The 21,399-nt window shown below is 40.7% G+C and overlaps 1 protein-coding gene across 2 annotated transcripts in view; it reads right to left on the reverse strand.

Annotated features, from left to right (window-relative positions):
• Positions 1-2,446: 2,446 nt before the first annotated feature.
• gstcd (glutathione S-transferase, C-terminal domain containing) overlaps positions 2,447-21,399 on the reverse strand; it is a 269,292-nt gene continuing 250,339 nt past the window's right edge. Inside the window, exons 10-11 of one of the 2 annotated variants that reach the window (XM_034188250.1) lie at positions 12,761-12,830; positions 2,447-2,710 (exon numbers count right to left, since the gene is read on the reverse strand). In XM_034188250.1, coding sequence (XP_034044141.1) covers positions 2,475-2,710; positions 12,761-12,830 — 306 coding nt within the window. In that variant the 3' untranslated portion in view covers positions 2,447-2,474. The remainder of the gene's footprint in view (positions 2,711-12,760; positions 12,831-21,399) is intronic. The other variant, XR_004565227.1, reaches the window with a different exon arrangement.

Raw genomic sequence — 21,399 nt, forward strand, 5'->3', positions numbered from 1 at the left:
GCAGCCCAGTGACAAACTACCCTAAATATGACTGTGAGACTTGGATGTTAAAGAGACTTGGATGTTAAAGAGACGTCTGGATGTCTTTGGCACTAGATCTCCTCAGAGTATCCTTGGGTACTGCTGGAATGACTTTGTGTCAAGCAAGGATGAGGAGTATCACTTGCATTGTGAGGGAGCATCAGCTTCAACATTTTGGAGACGCAGCATGTTTTTCTGTGCATGATCCAGCACACAGGTGCCTCAGTGTTGAGGAGCCCACTGGCTGGAGATGTCCAAGGGGATGCCCCCGCTTCACCTGGCTGTGGCAGATACTTCTGAGATGTGGGGAAAGACCATTTGTCTGCCTGGGTAGTTGCCATCAAGGACTTGGAGCAGCCATTTGTAGCATCAGTACAACCTCACACAACCTCACACTCACTCTTCTGATCACACAGTAATTATTTTATAGTCCTTATTTGACTTTTGTCAGCAGTTATAAACAACTACAATGGCACATTTACATAAAAATAACCTGCTCTGAACAATAAAGGTTATGAAGTCATTCACTTCCAGGTGGTTGGGTTGAGTCGACCTATTTCACATGTTCATATTGCCTCCTCTCTCATGCCACATTTAAATGGTACCATCTCTTTTTCCACCATTGTACCAATACGTATTTCAGTTTTGTGAAGTTGTGCATCTGTAAAAGCATGAAGGGAGACTTAAGACGTCTCTCCATTTGAAATAATCCCAGACCTTGGAAGGAGCCGTGTCTGTGGCCATTCACCTCAGGATAGATTGACTCCGTTGCTTGAATTCAAATCAGCTTGATGTTGAAAATACCTTCAGACTGAAAACTGGCCCTCTGGCAACTTCCCAAAATTTCTCATGCACCTGCAGTATAACGCCGACAATGCAGGTTGTTTCAGAGAAACAGTCGAGTGGTTTTCCTCCTGAGAATAAAAGCTCGGGAGTCTCTTGCATCTCTATTGTGTGCTGGAGTGAAAGCAGAGCACGTGTTGTGTGTTTTTCAGAGACCAGATTCTGAACATCGCGCATCTAATCAAGCACGCTGACCTTTTTGCCAGCTTCATAAAATATTCATTGCTGCTGAACGTGTTGTGGGGATGTGCACCGACGTCACATTCATTCTTTATGAGGGATAATCAGTCTTTCTACAGAACAGTGACACATATTCTACCTATCACACTTTCAATCCAGTTCTGGCTTTCTTCAACCACATTACAAAGACGCACAAGGCCGCGCTTGGTGATAATTGTGCTTCTCATCCTCAAGTATGGTCGATTTTTCTTACTTTTGCTAATACCTGCAACAGATGAAGCAGCCTTCCAAGGCTGCCGCACACAGACTATTTATAAAAACAGCAGGCTAAAGTTTCATCTGCTTCATTTGCATTGTGGATGCATAATTCCTGCTGCTTCTGTTTACGCATACAGCTAAATCACACAGTTTAGGCAAAAACACAAATGCACCATAGCAGCTGGTGTGAGAATTTAGCATTTTTTTAATGTTATTATTTTGTAACCTCCGCCAAGGAGGTTATGTTTTTGGTCGCGTTTGTTTGTTTGTCTGTCTGTCAGCAGGATAACTCAAAAAGTTTTGAACGGATTTTGATGAAATTTTGTGGAGTGGTTGAAAATGACAAGAGGAACAAGTAATTAAATTTCAGTGGTGAACCGGATCACGATCCGGATCCCTATGCTAACGCGTTAGCATGTCTATGGCATTTTCAAAGTTCAAAGTTAGCATTAAGCAGTTGCCGCTGTCATCACGTTCGGGTGCATTTGTTTTCAAATTGTAATATTTCTTAAATTTATTGTTGGTTATATATTAATAATCGAATGATTATTATATACAATTTTAGAGAAAGACAAAAAGAAATATCACTGTGCCAAGGAGGGAATCTCTTTAGGGTCAGTGACCCTATGGCCTTGTTTAGAGAAGTGTTTCATAAATGTTAAAAAATTCATATATTTGCAGTTTAGTTGAATAATAAATTGAATTTTGTATCTTATTTCTTTTTGTCTATAAGCACATGCAATATCAATATCAGTGCTCAGATGACAGTAGCTTCTGGGAAAGGTGCAAGTTGCAATAAACTGTGATGCCAAGTGCAAAGGATACATGCTATCTAGTCACAGCAGATGAAACTTTTTTTTTACTACTGAGCAAACATCATTGTTAGACTTTTTTAGGTTCAATGATTCCACGGCGTGTAGATGTTATGGCGTCAGTGACCCCATGGCCTTGACGGAGGTTTGCACTCTCTGAGTGCTTCTAGTTTCTAAATAGTTCAATTAAGAAAAGTTACAGAAGTGGAGATGAAGCTTTTAGAAAACATGTTTCTACACACAGCAGTTAGCCTGTTACCCTTTTTATTTTCAAGAATAATTTTTTTTTTAAATACATCGAGGACTTGATATAAAAAAAAATAGCTCATGAAATAGTTAACATGACAAAATCATCAAACCTTAACTAATCTGAACCTTCTGCGCTGTAAATGGCCCCTCGTTGTCCTGATTACGTGCCGGTATTTCTACTTTGTTCACACCGTCCTCCAGCGCACTCTTCTGCAGCAGACATCCAACCAACATGTTGTTCTTTGGCGAGCAGCTCTCAGGCTCCATCGTCATCACCCGCACTGAGTACCCATGAGCCTCTCCTGCCCATGAGCGGTCCAAGTCTACAAGGCCCATACACTGCTTACCTAAATTGGTAAAAAAAGAAAACAGACAATACTGAATGAAACTCGCGTACACTGAATAGAAACAAGATTTTACATTTTAATTAATAAATTTACCCCATCTCAACTTTTTTTTTTGAATGGATGAATATTAACAAGTGAAATTAAGTTGACCACAGCCAATATAATACCCCCAGTCACGCTTATTTGGAATTAGCAGGAATCACACAAAATCAGTCGGAATGGAAAAAAGTAAATCAAAGTTGTCCTAGATTCGGAAGGGACTGTCGAACAGACATTTTTACACCTTTGTAAATATGCCTTGACACTTGCACGCGTTTTGGCTCTGCACTCCCGTGCACTTTGTTCGCTGTGTTCCCATCTGGATGCCGCGTTTTGTGCCACTGGACATTGCATATATAAAATAATTATTTTGGAGCACAATAATAATTTTCTCTCAGAGTTTGGTGTTTGGTAAAACAATTGCATGTACATTCCTTCTCATGAGCAGCTGTAAAAGTATGTTTATGTTAGATTTAATATTTCGTTATAATTGTTCAGATGAGCTGCGCTGTGATGCGGTGCGCTGACGCAATCACTTGCACTCACACAGTGTTTTTTTAATTGTTTGTGCAATGTTCATGTGAAGTTCACATAATTAATGCGTGACAGATTCTGAACATTTCAAAAATTTTTTTGCACACTTGGATGAAGCTGCAAACAGTTTACAACGGTTTACAACAGTTTTTGATGAGTTTACTCTCCTGAATGGCAGAATGCGTGCAAGTGCGTAGGACAAATTCGTGCAAATGTCAAGGCACCATAAGAATGGCGTTTGAATATGCAGAATGTGCTTCAAACCCGACTTGAATGATGCTTGCACATTCTGTGGGTATTAGCTTTCAAATGCAGTTCAAATGTAGTTGGAACATAGTAGGAAAATCTAGAATGCTGTTAGAATGCAATAAGAATATTAAGAATGCACTTCGAATGCCATACAAGTGCGGTCTGATTGTGACATGAGGTCTGGTTGGAAGGCAATCGAGGTGCACTGTGGCGCATTCATGACATTCTGGCAGGATTTGAAGTGGCTGACCATTCCGATATTTCCCTTGAACGTGATCAGAATGTTTTGAATGCTGTTGGGATGCCATAGAAATATTTAAGCCCCCATCACACATAGCAAGAATGTGGAGGAACCATTCCCGACAAGGCAAGTATTGCCATAATCCGACACAGTCTGGAGGAAAAGAGGCATGGTCATCCCTGTCAGAATGTATCTGGTGTACCTCGTCCACACCTGCACGATGGCATCCAAAGATCATGTATACAACAGGTGAACGATACAGACTGCTGTCAGATAGACATAAAAGGTGCTGCAGGTGTCCAAATGTCTGGACGGCAAACACAGGACTGGAGCGCTGTGTTTCTCACGCGCACGTGCGCATGGTGCACGTGCACTCTGCGCACACACGTGGGGCTGCAATTAACATTCAGCCGTGTGTGTGTGTGTGTGCATGTGTGTGTGTGTATGTATATATGCATAACGCTGCAGGGGCCACTAAACATGCACACCTGCCACTGGGCAGCTTCGCTCAAAGTTTGCTGGCAATAAGCCATGCTGTCCCCTATCAGATGCAGCACCTTTCCAGGGAACTTTCTTTTATCTTGTTTGCCCATTTCAGGAGCACAACGCAACTCTGGACACTGTGATGGTTGGATTACCACATGGGATTATTTTTTTATTTTGGGTGAGAGGATTTTAACTGCAGGTTGCTGTCTCGGCTTCACGTCCATGTTAGCGCTGTGAAACACTCCTGGACCGCTGTTGGAGGTGAGATTCATGCTTATTAATGGTATACCGGCCTGGCCCAACAGTTCCATGACAGATCTCCTACAGAGTTAGAAGTTGATCATTTATTACAGTATGAGAACTGTTCAGCTATGAGCCTGATGCGTTACTGTGCACCACAGAGAGGCACAGCTGCCCGTGTTATGATGGAGAGAACAGTTCATATTATTTACGTCGTCGATGAGAAGGAATAGACCAATATCTGTACTGTAAGGTCTATTGTGGATATAACAACCTGTTCAGATTTGCGGTGGCGTGTGCGTGGTTGCGCACGGTGCTTTCAGTTTGCTAGCTGCTGTTCACATTCACTGTAGATGATAATAATTCATAATAATTATCATGATGAAGCATGCCACATACAGTAGTGTTCAGAATAATAGTAGTGCTATGTGACTAAAAAGATTATTCCAGGTTTTGAGTATATTTCTTATTGTTACATGGAAAACAAGGTACCAGTAGATTCTCACAAATCCAACAAGACCAAGCATTCATGATATGCACACTCTTAAGGCTATGAAATTGGGCTATTAGTAAAAAAGTAGAAAAGGGGGTTTTCACAATAATAGTAGTGTGGCATTCAGTCAGTAAGTTCGCCAATTTTGTGGAACAAACAGGTGTGAATCAGGTGTCCCCTATTTAAGGATGAAACCAGCACCTGTTGAACATGCCTTTCACTTTGAAAGCCTGAGGAAAATGGGACATTCAAGACACTGTTCAGAAGAACAGCGTAGTTTGATTAAAAAGTTGATTGGAGATAGGAAAACTTATACGCAGGTGCAAAAAATTACAGGCTGTTCATCTACAATGATCTCCAATGCTTTAAAATGGACAAAAAACCAGAGACGCGTGGAAGAAAACGGAAAACAACCATCAAAATGGATAGAAGAATAACCAGAATGGCAAAGGCTCACCCATTGATCAGCTCCAGGATGATCAAAGACAGGCTGGAGTTACCTGTAAGTGCTGTGACAGTTAGAAGACGCCTGTGTGAAGCTAATTTATTTGCAAGAATCCCCCGCAAAGTCCCTCTGTTAAAGAAAAGACATGTGCAGAAGAGGTTACAATTTGCCAAAGAACACATCAACTGGCCTAAAGAGAAATGGAGGAATATTTTGTGGACTGATGAGAGTAAAACTGTTCTTTTTGGGTCCAAGGGCCACAGACAGTTTGTGAGACGACCCCCAAACTCTGAATTCAAGACACAGTTCACAGTGAAGACAGTGAAGCATGGTGGTGCAAGCATCATGATATGGGCATGTTTCTCCTACTATGGTGTTGGGCCTATATATCGCATACCAGCTTTCATGGGTCAGTTTGGATATGTCAAAATACTTGAAGAGGTCATGTTGCCTTATGTGAAGAGGACATGCCCTTGAAATGGGTGTTTCAACAAGACAATGACCCCAAACACACTAGTAAACAAGTAAACTCTTGGTTCCAAACCAACAAAATTAATGCCTCGAAGATGTGAAGAAATCATGAAAAACTGTGGTTATACAACTAAATACTAGTTTAGTGATTGACAGGATTGCTAAAAAAGCAGTTTCAACATAATAGTTTTGAGTTTGTAGCGTCAACAGCAGCTGCTACTATTATTGTGAACGCCCCCTTTTCTACTTTTTTTTTTTTTACTAATAGCCCAATTTCATAGCCTTAAGAGTGTGCATATCATGAATGCTTGGTCTTGTTGGATTTGTGAGAATCTACTGAATCTACTGGTACCTCGTTTCCCATGTAACAATAAGAAATATACTCAAAACCTGGATTAATCTTTTTAGTCACGTAGCACTACTATTGTTCTGAACACTACTGTACATTTCAACAGTTCCTTTGTGCTCTGGGGGTGGACATTATTATACGTGGCACATGTAGGTCATGTCGGTAGGCATACCGTGCCAGACCCATCTTGAGGTTCCCTCGTATGTGCTCAAATCATTTTGGATCCCATTTTGCTACCATCGGAATATGTAACTTGCAGTTAGATTGTCCTCAGATTACACATGAACCGCCGTTGGATAGGTGTCCCATCTCAACAGTGCCCGGAGGGTTTTGAACATGTGCACCACACTCAGGGCCGCTGGCAGATTTTGACCAACTATGTGGAATTCCACAGATGGCTGTCAGTACGTTTTGGAACTGAAATCCAACATTTTTCGGATGTGAGCTGATTCATAATCCTGACGCCAGTCTGCTTGATTCTGGCTATGTGTGACGGGGGTATTATGCAGTCAGAATACACTTCAAATGGCGTTCTATATTTCTCTACTTCGACTGCACCTTGAATGTTTTGAGCATGAACAGAACATTCGGGTTGGCCACAGGAATGGGTCCGACTGTTTGGAATACACTCAGTATGCAGTCAGGGGTTTTAGAATGCACTTCAACTGTTCCAGAATATATGATAAATTTTCATCCGATGGCATTCCGGCTCATTCCGCCTCTAGTGTGAGGGGGTGTAACAAGTGCAATGTAACAGAAGTCAAAGAAAATGTAAGGAACATTTTTTTATTTGCTTTTTTCTTATTGTGCCAGCGTTTTCTGATCTGGGGTTGTAACTGGTGGTAGCAAATGTTTTGTGATGAAATCCTTTATTAAAGAGTCTATTAAAATGACAAATACAATTAATTAAAAAAGCCTCAAGTCTAATTATCTCCCGTTAGAGACGTCTAAGAGAAATTGTTCTCTTTCATGCGCATCTTCATATGGTGTGCTACCATTGTGGTTTCGTCAAAATCTATAAAGCAGTTGCGACAGTTGTGCTTACACAATGTCAGTATTATATGATGCAGCAATTAAATACAAAAGTATAATTATCTGCCTTTGTTGAGGTCAGACCACAATTATTTTCTATTATGCACAGCTTCAGACAGTACGTCACCACTGTGCATAGTTTCCTTGAATCACACATTATATGTGATTGAAATATTTGCAGTTTCACAAGTAGCAGAAAAATTTTATCTAAGCTGGCTGAATGGTCACTGACAGCCTGGTAGATGCTGGCAGATGCTGGAGAGATGAGATCAAACATGTTTAGAAAATAGTGGCGGGGGAGGTTTATCCAGGTTAACAGATATTGAGCAGACAGCGCTGTGACAGTCGATGTCAGGTACATATGAAAGGGCTTCAGACTGATGAGGCAATGACGAGCCTTGTCAGAGTCTCAGAGCAGCTTTGATAAGCTGAAAAGCCATCGAGGCAAAGAGAGGCCTCATAATGAAACACTGCACACTGAAGGCCTGAAGGATTCGCTCTGACAAAACTGGCTCAAAAGCCGACACCACTGATCTGACAGCTGTTCGCTGCTACCATTTTGTCACACTGTTCCCATACATGTATTAATAAACTACAAGGGGACTACAGAACACATTCATGACATCAATATGTACAATCGTATCTGGTTAGGTAAAGGTGTAAGGCTAATGTTCTTCATGATATCCACAAATCAAACAACAGGTGCTCCAAGAGCACCTACCTCTGCCAACATTCAAGCACATATTTCAACCACGTTTCATCAAGAGAAATCTGAGGGAGAAGAACAATATAGGCATCTCCTCATGCTGTACTTCCCTTTGTGGAATGAGATCACTGATCTGAAAGCTGGCTTCCACACCAATATTGAGGGCAAGTAAGGGCAGTCTCCCATTACCGATTTTTGCCCCAATTTCCATCGCAATATCAAAATTAAGGAAATCATGCCTACTTTAAAAAAAAAAAAAACAGCAAGCAAAATTTGTATTACCCACTATTTTACATCTGTTTTCACACAAGTATAACTAATTATTGTTGAGTACACCCGAGTACATGTAATTCCCATTTCGCTACTTCCAAGTTTTTCCCCATGCTTATTCAAAATGCTAAAATGTCTAACATTTCAAAAATGTCTTCTGCTGAAGAGAGTGACATGCTTTTCATGGGATTCCTGTGGCAGAGGAGCATCAGAAGAAGGCTTGTGATCAGAGAATGGTAGATCCCAAATACAGCATATTTTACCAGATTGTCCTCTTTCACCTACTTTTGTGCACCAGTACCCCTGATCTGCACCAGTCAAATCTGATTATTCATGATGCATGGATCACAATTTATCCCAATGTCACAAATATTTTTAAACATGTTTAAATCTTTCCCGATTGCTCACGATGTTCTACACTGCTACCTGCTACCTTTACCAGGGAATATACCAGCTTTCAAGTGTTTTCTTTTTGTGTTTTTCTTGGTACAACAGGCAATCTGGTATCAAAAACTGGCAATGTGAGACCTCTCTAAAATGATCAAAATGGGCTAGTTCATATCATCTATGTTGAATCATTCTGTTGTGTTCAATCCATCAGACATAAATATACTGTCTGTATGTTCACAGAATTTGAAAAATGGAGTGGCAGGTTTCAAGGCCAATTTGCTAACATAAATTCACCCACTGCACTCCCGTAAAATGAATATTTAAAGTAAAAAAATCCAGAGCTTTATAGGCATCTGCACCAAATTAAATATATTATTGAAAAGTCTCAGAATGTGAAGATCTGATTTTTCATGATGGTTTATGTATTAATCTAAGGAAGTGATAAAAATATAAAAAACTGCCACATCTTGCGATATTAAAGAAAGTTAAAAAGATCCTGTATCCACTCCTTCATCTGAATCTAGTGCAAAAGTTAAAGGGTTCTGTTTTTTGTTTACTAATCTTGCTGACAGACAAACATACAAACAGCACTGAAAGCAATATGTCATTGGTGGTAGTAACTAGTACTGTAACATTCGCATGGCAAGGCTGCATATTTCAAAATCAGAGTGGGTAAAATGTGGCTGTGGCTCCATAATTTATTGGTTTGATTGTAAACAATCCAAATGAGAAGAAAAATAATAATTAACGGGTTACTTTGCTAAACTAGAGCCCTGCGCACATAGAGTGCAACCCTCCACCAACACTAGTTTCCAATTCCACAAAATTATAACTGGAAAAAAAATTTCACGGTCAAAGTCCTGTTAGAAGTTTCTTTTCATAAGATAAATTTGATGTGATAAAATGTCAGGAGTATGTATTTAGTTTATGCAACTGAATCAAAGATTTTTGTGATGTCAGTTTTTTTAGCCAACTTTTTCAGTTTCTGAATTCTGTTTCAGATAATTTTCACAGAACATTAATTATCTCTGCTATGCACAATTTGTCATTGCTTTTTGGCACTTGGTTTCCGACTGATAACTGGAAGACAGACAAACAGGAAGAAAACTGGAACCTACATCCAATTATGGTGGTGTAGGTAAATCCATAACAGAAAAGTGAGAGTGAATGAGGCACTTTTGATTGAGATATAACGCAAAATATACACTAAATGGGCTTTTCAATATCAAATTCAAATGTCCACAAAATCCACAATCCGGATCAGATCCGGATTAAATTTTTTCAGGTGATAGTGGGTGCCAGTGTGCACCTTACTTTCAAATATGAGAGTGATTGGGACATGTTTGATTAAAATATAATGTTAAATACAGTTGTATGCAAACGTTTGGGCACCCCTGACAAGTTTCACGATTTTCCTTTATAAATCATTGGTTGTCTGGATCAGAAATTTCAATTAAATATATCATATAGCAGGCAAACACACTGATATTTGAGAAGTGAAATGAAGTTTCTAGTATTTACAGAAAGTGTGCAATCATTATTTAAATAAAATTGGACAGGTGAATACATTTGGTCACCCTTGTCATTTTATTGATTTGAATACATTTAGCACTAATTATTGGAACATAAAATTGGTTTGGTAAGCTCATTGACCCTTGACCTCCTTACACAGGTGAATCCAATCATGAGAAAGGGTATTTAAGGTGGCCATTTGCAAATGTTTCCCCTCTTTGCATCTCTTCTAATGAGTGGCACCACGGGAGCCTCTAAACAACTCTCAAATGACCTGAAAACAAAGACTGTTCAACATCATGGTTTAGGGGAAGCATACAAAAACCTCTCTCAGAGATTTCAGTTGTCACTTTCCACTGTGAGGAACATAGTGAGGAAATGGAAGACCGCAGGCACAGTACTAGTTACGGCCCGAAGTGTCAGGCCAAGAAAAATCTCAGATAAGCTGAAGCGAAGGATGGTGAGAACAGTCATAGTCAACTCAGACCTGCTCCAAAGACCTACAGCATGATCTTGTTGCAGACAGTGTATCTGTGCATCGTTCAACTACACAGCACACTTTGCACAAGGAGGTGCTGTATTGGAGAGTAATGCAGAGGAAGCCACTGAGTCCCTTGATGCATGCTAAAGCACATTTGTACAAGCCAGCTTCATTAAGGAATAAGGTGCTGTGGACTGATGAAAGTATAATTGAGTTATTTGTGTTGGGAAGGTGTAGTGACATGGACCCACAACAGGGGGCGTTAATGAACGGACAATGGATGAGCCAAAAAGTAACAATTTAATGTTGTGAATTGCACAACAGAATACAGACAATAACAATAGAGGAGTACAGTCAATCGTATACAAGGTGACGTGTGGGCAGGCTCGAGGATAGAAGACGTCTGTCCAAAGAAGAGCTGGATCCCACACGGCTTCCACCGCCAGCGGATCTGAAGAACACCTGAGCCGCCAAGTCCCGAGTCCCAGGTGGCCACCGTCTCCAGCTGTCAGACCAGGTACTGCTGGCAGAAACAGAAACAGTTAATGATGGGTGTGTGAAGACACACCCAGTAATCGTCCCTTGAGTAGTTCCTCCGGGAGGGAGAACCTCCACCTCCAGAAACAATTTCACCCGTGCAGCTCCTGTTGATCTCTTTCCTGGATGGAGTGAGAGGCGAAGAACGTCGCCCTCCCACTGTCCGCCAATCCAGCTTCAGACAGAGCCCGCAGGAACACGGCTGCACACAGAACAATGTTTTAGTTTCAGTATCAATCGCAGAGAAGGTTACCTCGATTGGTAGCTGATTTCTCGGCGGGGAGGTGGAGTTGCAGTCCGGCTTTTATGGTGAAGAGTTGAATGAGTGACAGCTGGTGCTGATAAGTGACAGCTGTCACTCCCAGCGGCTCAGACGCCCTCTCGTGCTTGAAGCCCGCTCTCCAAGCAGGGCGCCATCTGGTGGTGGTGGGCCAGCACTACCTCCTCTTCAGCGGCCCACACAACAATTTGGACATAACAAGGGGCGGTATGCATGGCGGAAAATGAACACAGCATTCCAAGAAAAACACTTGCTACCTACAGTACAATTTGGAGGTGGTTCCATCATGCTGTGTGGCCAGTGCAGGTACTGGGAATCTTGTTAAGGTTAAGGGTCACATGGGTTCCAGTCAATATCAGCAGATTCTTGAGAACAATGTTCATGAATCAGTGACAAAGTTGAAGTTGCGCCGGGGCTGGAGCTTTCAACAAGACAATGACCCTAAACACTGCTCAAATTCTACTAAGGCATTCATGCAGTGGAACAAGTACAACATTCTGGAATGGTCATCTCAGACCTGAATTTTATTGAAAATCTGTGGTGTGATTTTAAGCGGGCTATCCATGCCCGGAAACCAACAAACCTGACTGAACTGGAGATGTTTTGTAAAGACGAATGGTCCAAAATACCTTCAACCAGAATCCAGACTCTCATTGGAAGCTATAGGAAGTGTTTAGAGGCTGTTATTTCTGCAAAAGGAGGATCTAATAAATATTGATGTATTTTTTCTGTTGGGGTGGTCAAATTTATGCACCTGCCTAATTTTGTTTAAAGAATTATTGCACACTTTCTGTAAATCCTACAAACTTCATTTCACTTCTCAAATATCACTGTTTGTTTGCTATATGATATATTTAACTGAAATTGCTGATCCAAACACACAATGATTTATAAACGAACATCATGGAAATCATCAGGGGTGCCCAAACCTTTACATACAACTGCATACATTAATTGGGGTCTTCAATGTTAAATTTAAATGGCCAGAAAATCTGTAATTTGGATTCACATCTGGACCAGTCGAAAAAGGATACCATCCTACATAACGGTCTCAAATATGAAAGAAAGTTGATATTTTTTGACAGAGTTATGAATTTTAAAAAATTTGTTCAGTGTTAAATTTAGAGGTTGTTTCTGACTTTGACCCTGAAAATTTAATCAGTTCTTGCCTATCAGGATATGAATCTTCAGTAAAAATTTCATACTGATATATGAAAAACTGTAGGCTCCAGGCTGTTCACAATCCGACAAACAAACAAAAGCAGTGGTGAAAACAAGAATCAGTGGCACAGTACCTATATGTCGCCTTTCAGGAGGAAGCTGTACAGCTGTTTGGTCTGCAAAGCGGCACAGGATCATGTGCTCCTGAAACACAATGACACACAAGCTCAAAACATGAACTTAATACTGATGCCACGTTCTCACTTGCACTGATACGAAACCTTAAATGAATGAACGACATTGACTGACTTAAACTTGGCACCAGATGCTCCATCTGAAAGGACAAGCTCATTTTTACGGCATCACAGATAGACAGAACCAGAGGCAACAAAAAGCAGCAAACACTAGAAGCCAGGGGCTAATGCATCCACTTCTTCTCAACTAGAGTGATCAAAGACTGAATGCCTTTTGTTCAGATACAGGACTGTGCCCAGTGGATACATTCCAGCGGAAACTTCGGAGAGACTGGTCAGGATGACACAATCCGTACCAGGATAGCTTCTCGCATTTAAGTTTTGAAAATACAAAAGACAAGCTAACTAATCAAACCTTGGCCGGTCTTTAGGGTATCTACTGACCATGCATGAGGTGAGTAATATAGGGCGCCTCAAAAAAAAAAAAAATCTACCCAAAAGCATTTTGACAGCACAGAAAAATCAATCAATATGACCAGACATTTTCTGCATGACCATGTGGCTGAAGCGTGTAATTTGTCTTCCCAATGCACAGTTTTTAGTTCAGTCTTTCCATTTTTATGTTTTAACCCTTTATCTTTTACACCATGTGATCAATGTAACCTCTTTGTCTGAAGTTTCCGAAGAAACAAATCATTCATCTCCAGTTAACCACCTACCAAATTCAAGTCTCCTTGCTATTTTCTGGGGAGTTAGTGCGCTCAACTGTGATCTTCACATGCTGTTTTGTTACAATTATAGATCGTGACCTTCCAAAATGCATGTCTGTGACAGTGTGAATGGGACTTAAAAGGAAAATAGAAGCCATGGACACTTGGACTTCCAGAGGTTTGTGACTTTTCTAGAAAAAAAACAGTGAAAGATTAACCCTGCATACAAAGTCATCACATTTTTAAAGTAATCCCACCGTGTTCTCATTCTGTCAAATGAAACGGCATGTCTCTCCTTAGCTTGCATTTCATTACAACGATCAGTCACTGCTTTATGCCTCGAGCCAGCATCCACTTTAATCAGGAACTACATTACCTTAATGAAATAAAAAAAATGCTATTTCATGCCGTCCTTAAAACAAAGACGATATTTAAACTCTGGATGTTATCTCTGTAGTCACAATGATTACAGCAAAATCATTATCATCAAGTTTCGCAGCTACATCAAATAATTCTACAAAGGTTTTTTTTTTGTTGGATTTTTTTCAGGAACAATGAAACTGACAGTATTACATAAGCACATATACACCAGTAAACAGGAATTTGTTTGATCAAACCATCTGTGGGTGGGAAGGAGGGTGAAGGTTGAGCTGCACTGCGTGAGAGGCAGTAAAACACCTTTTACAGACCTCTAGTCCATCACTTGTTTAAATAGGCCATGTAATGTGTCACTTTTCTCTGTGGTTCCTAAATATGAAACTGCAGGAAAAAAAATGTACAGTTGCAGTTCCATGTACTGGAGGTGTGGACACTGACATAGACCCCATTTTCAGTTGGCTTTAAAATGGGTATGGCTGATTGGCTCATAAGTGGAAACAATCACCAAGGTGCATTGCGTACAGCACGTCCAGAAAGTATTCACAGCACTTCACTTTTTCCACATTTTGTTATCTTACAGCCTTATTTCACAAAGGAGTAAATTATTTTTTCACTCAAAATTCTACTCACAACACCCCATAATGACAAAAATTTTTTTGTTTTTAAATTTTTGTAAATTTATGAAAAATAAAAAAACTAAGAAATCACATGTACATACGTATTCACACCCTTTGCTCAATACTTTGTTGATACACCTCTGGCAGCGATTATAGCACCTCAAGTCTTTTTGGCGCACCTATCTTTGGGCAGTTTTGCCCACTCCTCTTTGTAGCACCTCTCAAGGTCCATCAGGTTGGATGGGGAGCGTCGGTGCACAGCCATTTTCAGATCTCTCCAGAGATGTTCAATTGGATTCAGGTCTGGGCTCTGGCTGGGCCACTCAAGGACATTCACAGAGTTGTCCTGAAGCCATTCCTTTGATATCTTGGCTGTGTGCTTAAGATCATTGTCCTGCTGAAAGATGAACTGTCACCCCAGTCTGAGATCAAGAGCGCTCTGGAGCAGGTTTTCACCCAGGATGTCTCTATACATTGCTGCATTCATCTTTCCCTCAATCATGACTAGTCTCCCAGTAACTGACGCTGAAAAACATCCCCACAACATGATGCACTGTACATCATAACACATCCCTAATATTAATTCTTGAAGCATTTCTTTGGCAGAACTGTACATGCATATCATAGTAACGTTAGGCATAGATCTCTGTGTTAGCAGAGATCTATGCTTTAAACTGTACTGGTAACTGGTTGCAAAACTGTCAAATGGTAACTTTTGAAAGCATTTCCATGGTTCCACTACACTAACCTAAGAGTAATATCAAAGAGAATAGAGTACTAAGAGATGACACTCCTATGCATTTTAGACAAGAGCCACTGGCAGCGCGGTGGAAGGGGTGCCACCAGTGACTATTGTCTAAAATGCATCAGGAACGCCGGGATCATGGTGACTAATAAACAGTGATGAAAGTGAGCCATGGGGTGGGGGACCTGAAAGGTTTTGGCAAAATAATATTTGTCCATTTGCGCAAACGGCCAACCCCACTTCAAGCAGAATTTTGCGCGTAACGCCCAGAGCGCTCAGATGCGCAAATATGGTAAATGCAAAAGAACAAATGTCTGCAAATATCAAATCACAAAATATAAATATTTAGGGCAAGTGTGCCCCAATGGCTCTTTGAGTAAAAAGAGGCAAAGCTGCCTCTAGGCGCTTCACAAAAGTAAGGTCTAACCTTACCAACCCCTAGAGCAGGGGTGGCCAAGTTCGGTCCTCGAGAGCCACATTCCTGACACTCTTAGTTGTCTCCCTGCTCCAACACACCTGAATCCAATGAAAGGCTCATTAAAAGTCTGCTAACAAGTATTTCATTGGATTCAGGTGTGTTGGAGCAGGAAGACAACTAAGAGTGTCAGGAATGTGGCTCTCGAGGACCAAACTTGGCCACCCCTGCCCTAGAGCAAGCACACAGTGGACAGTGGTAAGGAAAAACTCCACCTTTTGATTTTGAGGAAGAAACCTCAAGCAGACCAGACTCAGAGGGATGACCCACTGCTTCGACCATTCTAACAGTTGCAAGGTTTTTACAAAGGTTTACACAACAGAAGAAACAGAGAGCACTAATTCAAAACAACATAACAAAAAAAAAAGATACATTTGATGAGAAGTCCATGCAGGCATTTACTCCACAGGCAGGGGTCATCCAGCATCCCTCATGCCATCAGTGAGCCTGTTCCTGCTAAAGAGTGCATTCCAAATGCAGACTGCAGTGTACTGCATCAGCTTCAGGTATGAAGCTGATGCAGTGCACTTTGTCTCTCCATCATGAAGCATTGTAAGCTAAGAGGTGGGTCACATCAGTCCTGGGAGGCACACTTGGTTCATGCATATTTAGTGTCACTTACCGTTGCAGATGCATTAGGTTTTAAAGATCGATACCCTGAATATAAAGTGACCACATTTTTCCCATAGATGTATTTCCAAAATGCCCAACTTTTAGTAATGTTGCGCTCTGAGTGTCACATTCGTCCATGGAGATCTTTACTTCCCCATAACTGCTGGTGAGCCTGTCCTTCCTTCAGAGTTGCACACACTGTTAAACATTGCTAACATTAGTGAAGTCATGAGCAGGAAAACATTAGCTGCACTTACGTTGGAATTCACATTATTTTCATGACAAGCTGAACAGCATTCTTCATACACTGTAAAAAAAAAGACTGTTGTTTTTACAGGGAAACACTGGCAGCTGTGGTTACCAGGGAATTCCTGTAAAACAATACAGCAGTTAAATGTACAAAAAAGAGAGCTCTTGTTTGTAGATCTAACAGTTTTTTTAATGTGAGTCAGCCATGGTTCATTCACTGTAAATCCATTTACATATTATGTCTGTAATGTTATCTACTGTGCTGCTGCATTTTTACAGGAAATCCCTGGTAACCACAGCTGCCAGTGTTTCCCTGTAAAAACAACAGTCATTTTTTACAGTGTAGGTGCAGCTGAATACTTATAGAACACACAACTCAGTTTACTCAATGGGAGGAATTTTATTGAGTGTTGACTAAATCACCAAAGGATGGGGAAAAGGGAGTTTTTGAGACACGCAATATTTTTAAATATGGCCAAGTCAGAAAATTCCGAAATCATTTTTGAGATGGCAAATGCAGACTACAATACTTATGAAGCACAACAAATTACTCAACCACAGTGCTGCTCTCTGTCCTTCAACTGTAGCGGTACATTCTACATAGCTACTATCACTGGGTTGTTGCAATTATCGTCACTCTAAGACACTGACTGGCTTATTTGCCTACATTACTGCATTGTTAAATTAATGCTAAAACAGTAGATGCAGTCCAACAGTAGCATACATTTTTTGAGGAACTTTACCAAAATAAAGAGTATCACAAAAAGTGTTATCTGGGGTCAAATGGTACATTATGAAAAGCTCATGGGTTTTTGTGTAAAACCATCTGCAAAAATCAGAGGACATATTCTCTTTCAAACCAGACATATTCTGTCTTGAATTGGTTTTCAACACAAGTGTCACAGGAGAACAGTTTGTCATTTCTAACCTGCTTTCACATTAATTGATTCCATTCTTCACTCTGTGGGGTCGGCACTGAATGCAAGGCCACAGAGCAAGTACTTAAAGCTCGTGCTTAGGACCAATATCTCACACCATTAGCCCTTTATTCCAGTAATGTGCTATTTGTCAAAGTGCCGTCATTGTTTAAGTGCTGTAGATAAGGAAGTAAAGCTGTTGAATGCCGTAATGCTGAGCTATGCAAGATTAATTTATGCAAACTGGCTGGTGGTTTGACAGCAGACATGTGGAAAACAGTAGGGTTTCTGCACATAAATCCAAATTAGTGTCATATAACAGCACCACAGGGATTAAGATAAGATGCAGAGTTTATCTATAAAATAGCTGGTTTACAAGTGCACCCAGAAAGTATTCACGGCTCCTCACTTTTTCCACATTTTGTTATGTTACAGCCTTATTCCAAACTGAAGTAAATTAATTTTGTCCTTCAAAATTTCCCTCACAACACCCCTTAACGACAACATGAAAAAAGTTTTTTGAAATGTTTTGCTAATTTATTAAAACTAAAACATTAAGAAATCACTTGTATATAAGTATTCACACCCTTTGCTCAATACTTTGTTGATGAACCTTGGGCAGCAATTACAGCCTGAAGTCTTTTTGAATATAATGCCACAACCTTGTTGCACCTATCTTTGGACAGTTAGTCTATTGCTCTTTGCAGCACCTCACAAGCTCTATCAGGTTGGATGGGGAACATCAGTGCACAGCCATTTTCAGGTCTCTCCAGAGATGTTCAGGATTCAGGTCTGGGCTCTGGCTGGGCCACTCAAGAACATTCAGAGTTGACCTGAAGCCACTCCTTTGATATCTTGGCTGAGTGCTTAGGGCCAGTGTCCCACTGAAAGATGAACCGTCACCCCAGTCTGAGGTCAAGAGCGCTCTGGAGCAGATGGTTCACTGTAGGGATGGTGCCTGGTTTCCTCCAAATATGACACCTGGCATTCACGACAAAGAGTTCAATCTTTGTCTCATCAGACCAGAGACCTTTGTTTCTCATGGTTTGAGAGTCCTTCAGGTGTCTTGTAGCAAATTCCAGGCAGGCTGCCATGTGCCTTTTGCTAAGGAATGGCTTCCGTCTGGCCACTCCACCATACACACCTGATTGGTGGATTGCTGCAGAGATGGTTGTCTTTCTGCAAGGTTCTCCTCTCTCCACAGAGGAATGCTGGAGCTCTGACAGAGTGACCATCAGGTTCTTGGTCACCTCCCTGACTAGGTCTCTTCTCCCTCAATCGCTCAGTTTAGACGGGTGGCCAGCATTCGGAAGAGTCACCTTCCCCAGATTTGTGCCTTGAGATGATACTGTCTCAGAGATCTACAGACAATTTCTTTAACTCCATGTTTTGGTTTGTGCTCTGACATGCACTGTCAACTGTGGGACCTTATATGTAGACAAGTGTGTGTCTTTCCAAATCATATCCAATCAACTGAATTTACCCCAGGTGGACTCCAATTAAGCTGTAGAAACATCTCCAAGATGATCGGTGGAAACAGGATGAACCTGAGCTCAATTTTAAGCTTCATGGCAAAGGCTATGAATAATTATGTACATATTATATTTATTGTTATTATTTTTAATAAATTTGCAAAAATCTCAAAAAACTTTTTTCACATTGTCATTATGGGGTATTGTGTGTAGAATTTTGAGAAAAAAATGAATTTAATTCATTTTGAAATAAGTTTGCAACATACACTGAGAAAAAAAATAAACTCAACACTTTTGTTTTTGCTCCCATTTTTCATGAGTTAAATGCAAAGATCCTAAGGCAGGCACACCTGTGCAATTATCATGCTGTGTAATCACCATCTTGATATGCCACACCTGTGAGGATTGATGGATTATCTCGGCAAAGAAGTGCTCACTAACAGATTTAGACAGATTTGTGAACAATATTTGAGAGAAATAGGTCTTTTGTGTATATACAAAATGTTTTAGATCTTTTTTTCAGCTCACGAAAAAAGTGTTGCATTTATAGTTTTGTTCAGTGTAAAATGTGGAAAAAGTGAAGCTACTTTCTGGATGCACAGTACGTACAATACTGATTTTTTTTTTCTTCCTGCCAGCTATATTTTACGAGCCAGCTAGCAGGAGTTTCACTCTTGCATATACACGATAACAGAAAATATCAATTTTTATCCTTTTCTTCCAATTATGCTCACTTAAATTTGTTGTGTACCCCTTAATCACAGCTGTCTTCTCCTCGCTAAGGGATAGTAACATTGTATTTCGGCACTTTCACACAATCGTTAGTACAACTTCTTCACAATCCAACACTTAAGCATCATCTGCCATTTTGTCTCGAGGGAATGCCTATGTCAGGGGTGGCCAAGTTCGGTCCTCGAGAGCCACATTCCAATGAAAGACTCATTAGCAGACTTTTAATGAGCCTTTCATTGGATTCAGGTGTGTTGGAGCAGGGAGACAACTAAGAGTGTCAGGAATGTGTCTCTTGAGGACCGAACTTGGCCACCCCTGGCCTATGTGGTACAACCTAACCATTCAGAATCTTCAAAGCATGTGTGGATGATGTGAAATTTGTTAGATGGCCTGTAATTGGTCAAAGAAGACAAACAAAACTACAAATACAGCTATAGCTATGGCCATATCAAAAGTGAAAAGAAATATCAATTACAAATAATGAGAGTTTGTAGTATTTTGAACATTTTCCATGAGAAAAAAATGCACATGGAGGACTGGCTTCTATTTTCCACAAATAAAAAAATAAAATAAAATGGCATTCTGGGAATATCAGGAAAACATCCATCACTAACAGATGAGTTCATCCCCTCTCATCTGTTAACTCGACAACTCAAAAACAATAAAATCTATCATTTTGTAACTCACTTAATTAAAAGGGCAAACAATGAGGACTGAGTTGGTAGCTCAGCGAGATCAGGAGTTAGCCTATCTATATGTGGACCTGTATTTGATTCCAGGTCATGCCACCTGTCTGTCCTTCTACAAAACCCTTCATCTAAATTACAGCTTGCGACTCCGACAAGGGCGGTCACATCTCCTCCACTCTCCCTTATCTCTGCTCTCTGCTTTAACCTTCAAGTCCCTACTTCACCAGACTGTGAATTCCTGAAATTATATTAGATACTGGATCTACTGGACTACTATTGGATTTACCATGGAATTGATCAGCTGGTCTCTGAACGCTACTGACACCATTTTTTCTACAAGAAGGTCAGGACCGGGGGATCCTATCTGCCCAGATGGAATGTATCCAGCAGGCTATGTTCTCGACTCTTGGGGGTCTTGGCGTATTGCATGCTTGGTGTCTTTCTCTGTTGAGGACGTCGAGCATTTATTCATTTATGGTCTTACGGTAGCACGGCTAGTACTTTCTGGCTTATATGCTGCTCTGATCTACCGGAAAATTGGCAAGACAGCGGCATCAAGAACCACGGCCCCTCGCCTGCCCGTCATGATTAACGAGGTTGGCAAGGCAGTGCATTCTCAGACTGCGATGACTCTTGAACTCAGATGCAAACTGGATGACATCTTAGAGCAGATGCGTGCCTTGCAGTTGAAGTTGAAGATTTCGGAGGCCGGTGAATATTCTTAATTCATAATTGGGAATATTCTTAATTCATAATTGGGAATATTCTTAATTCATAATTGGGATTTGGTTGTTCAAGTGGAACTGTAAAAAGTGTTTTTCACTGCTCAAACCACAATACGGCGGGCTTATCAAGCCTGAAGGACAAATTGCCAGACTGTTTTCCTCCAGAGGAATGTCTTCTGGCCTTGGTGATCATTTGGCTCTTTCTTATCTCAACTCACAAAGACAATAAACTGTTTTCATAGGACTAAAGCATGCTCC

The sequence above is a fragment of the Thalassophryne amazonica genome, chromosome 15, assembly GCF_902500255.1.
Source record: "Thalassophryne amazonica chromosome 15, fThaAma1.1, whole genome shotgun sequence".
Classification (NCBI taxonomy): Eukaryota; Metazoa; Chordata; class Actinopteri; order Batrachoidiformes; family Batrachoididae; genus Thalassophryne; species Thalassophryne amazonica.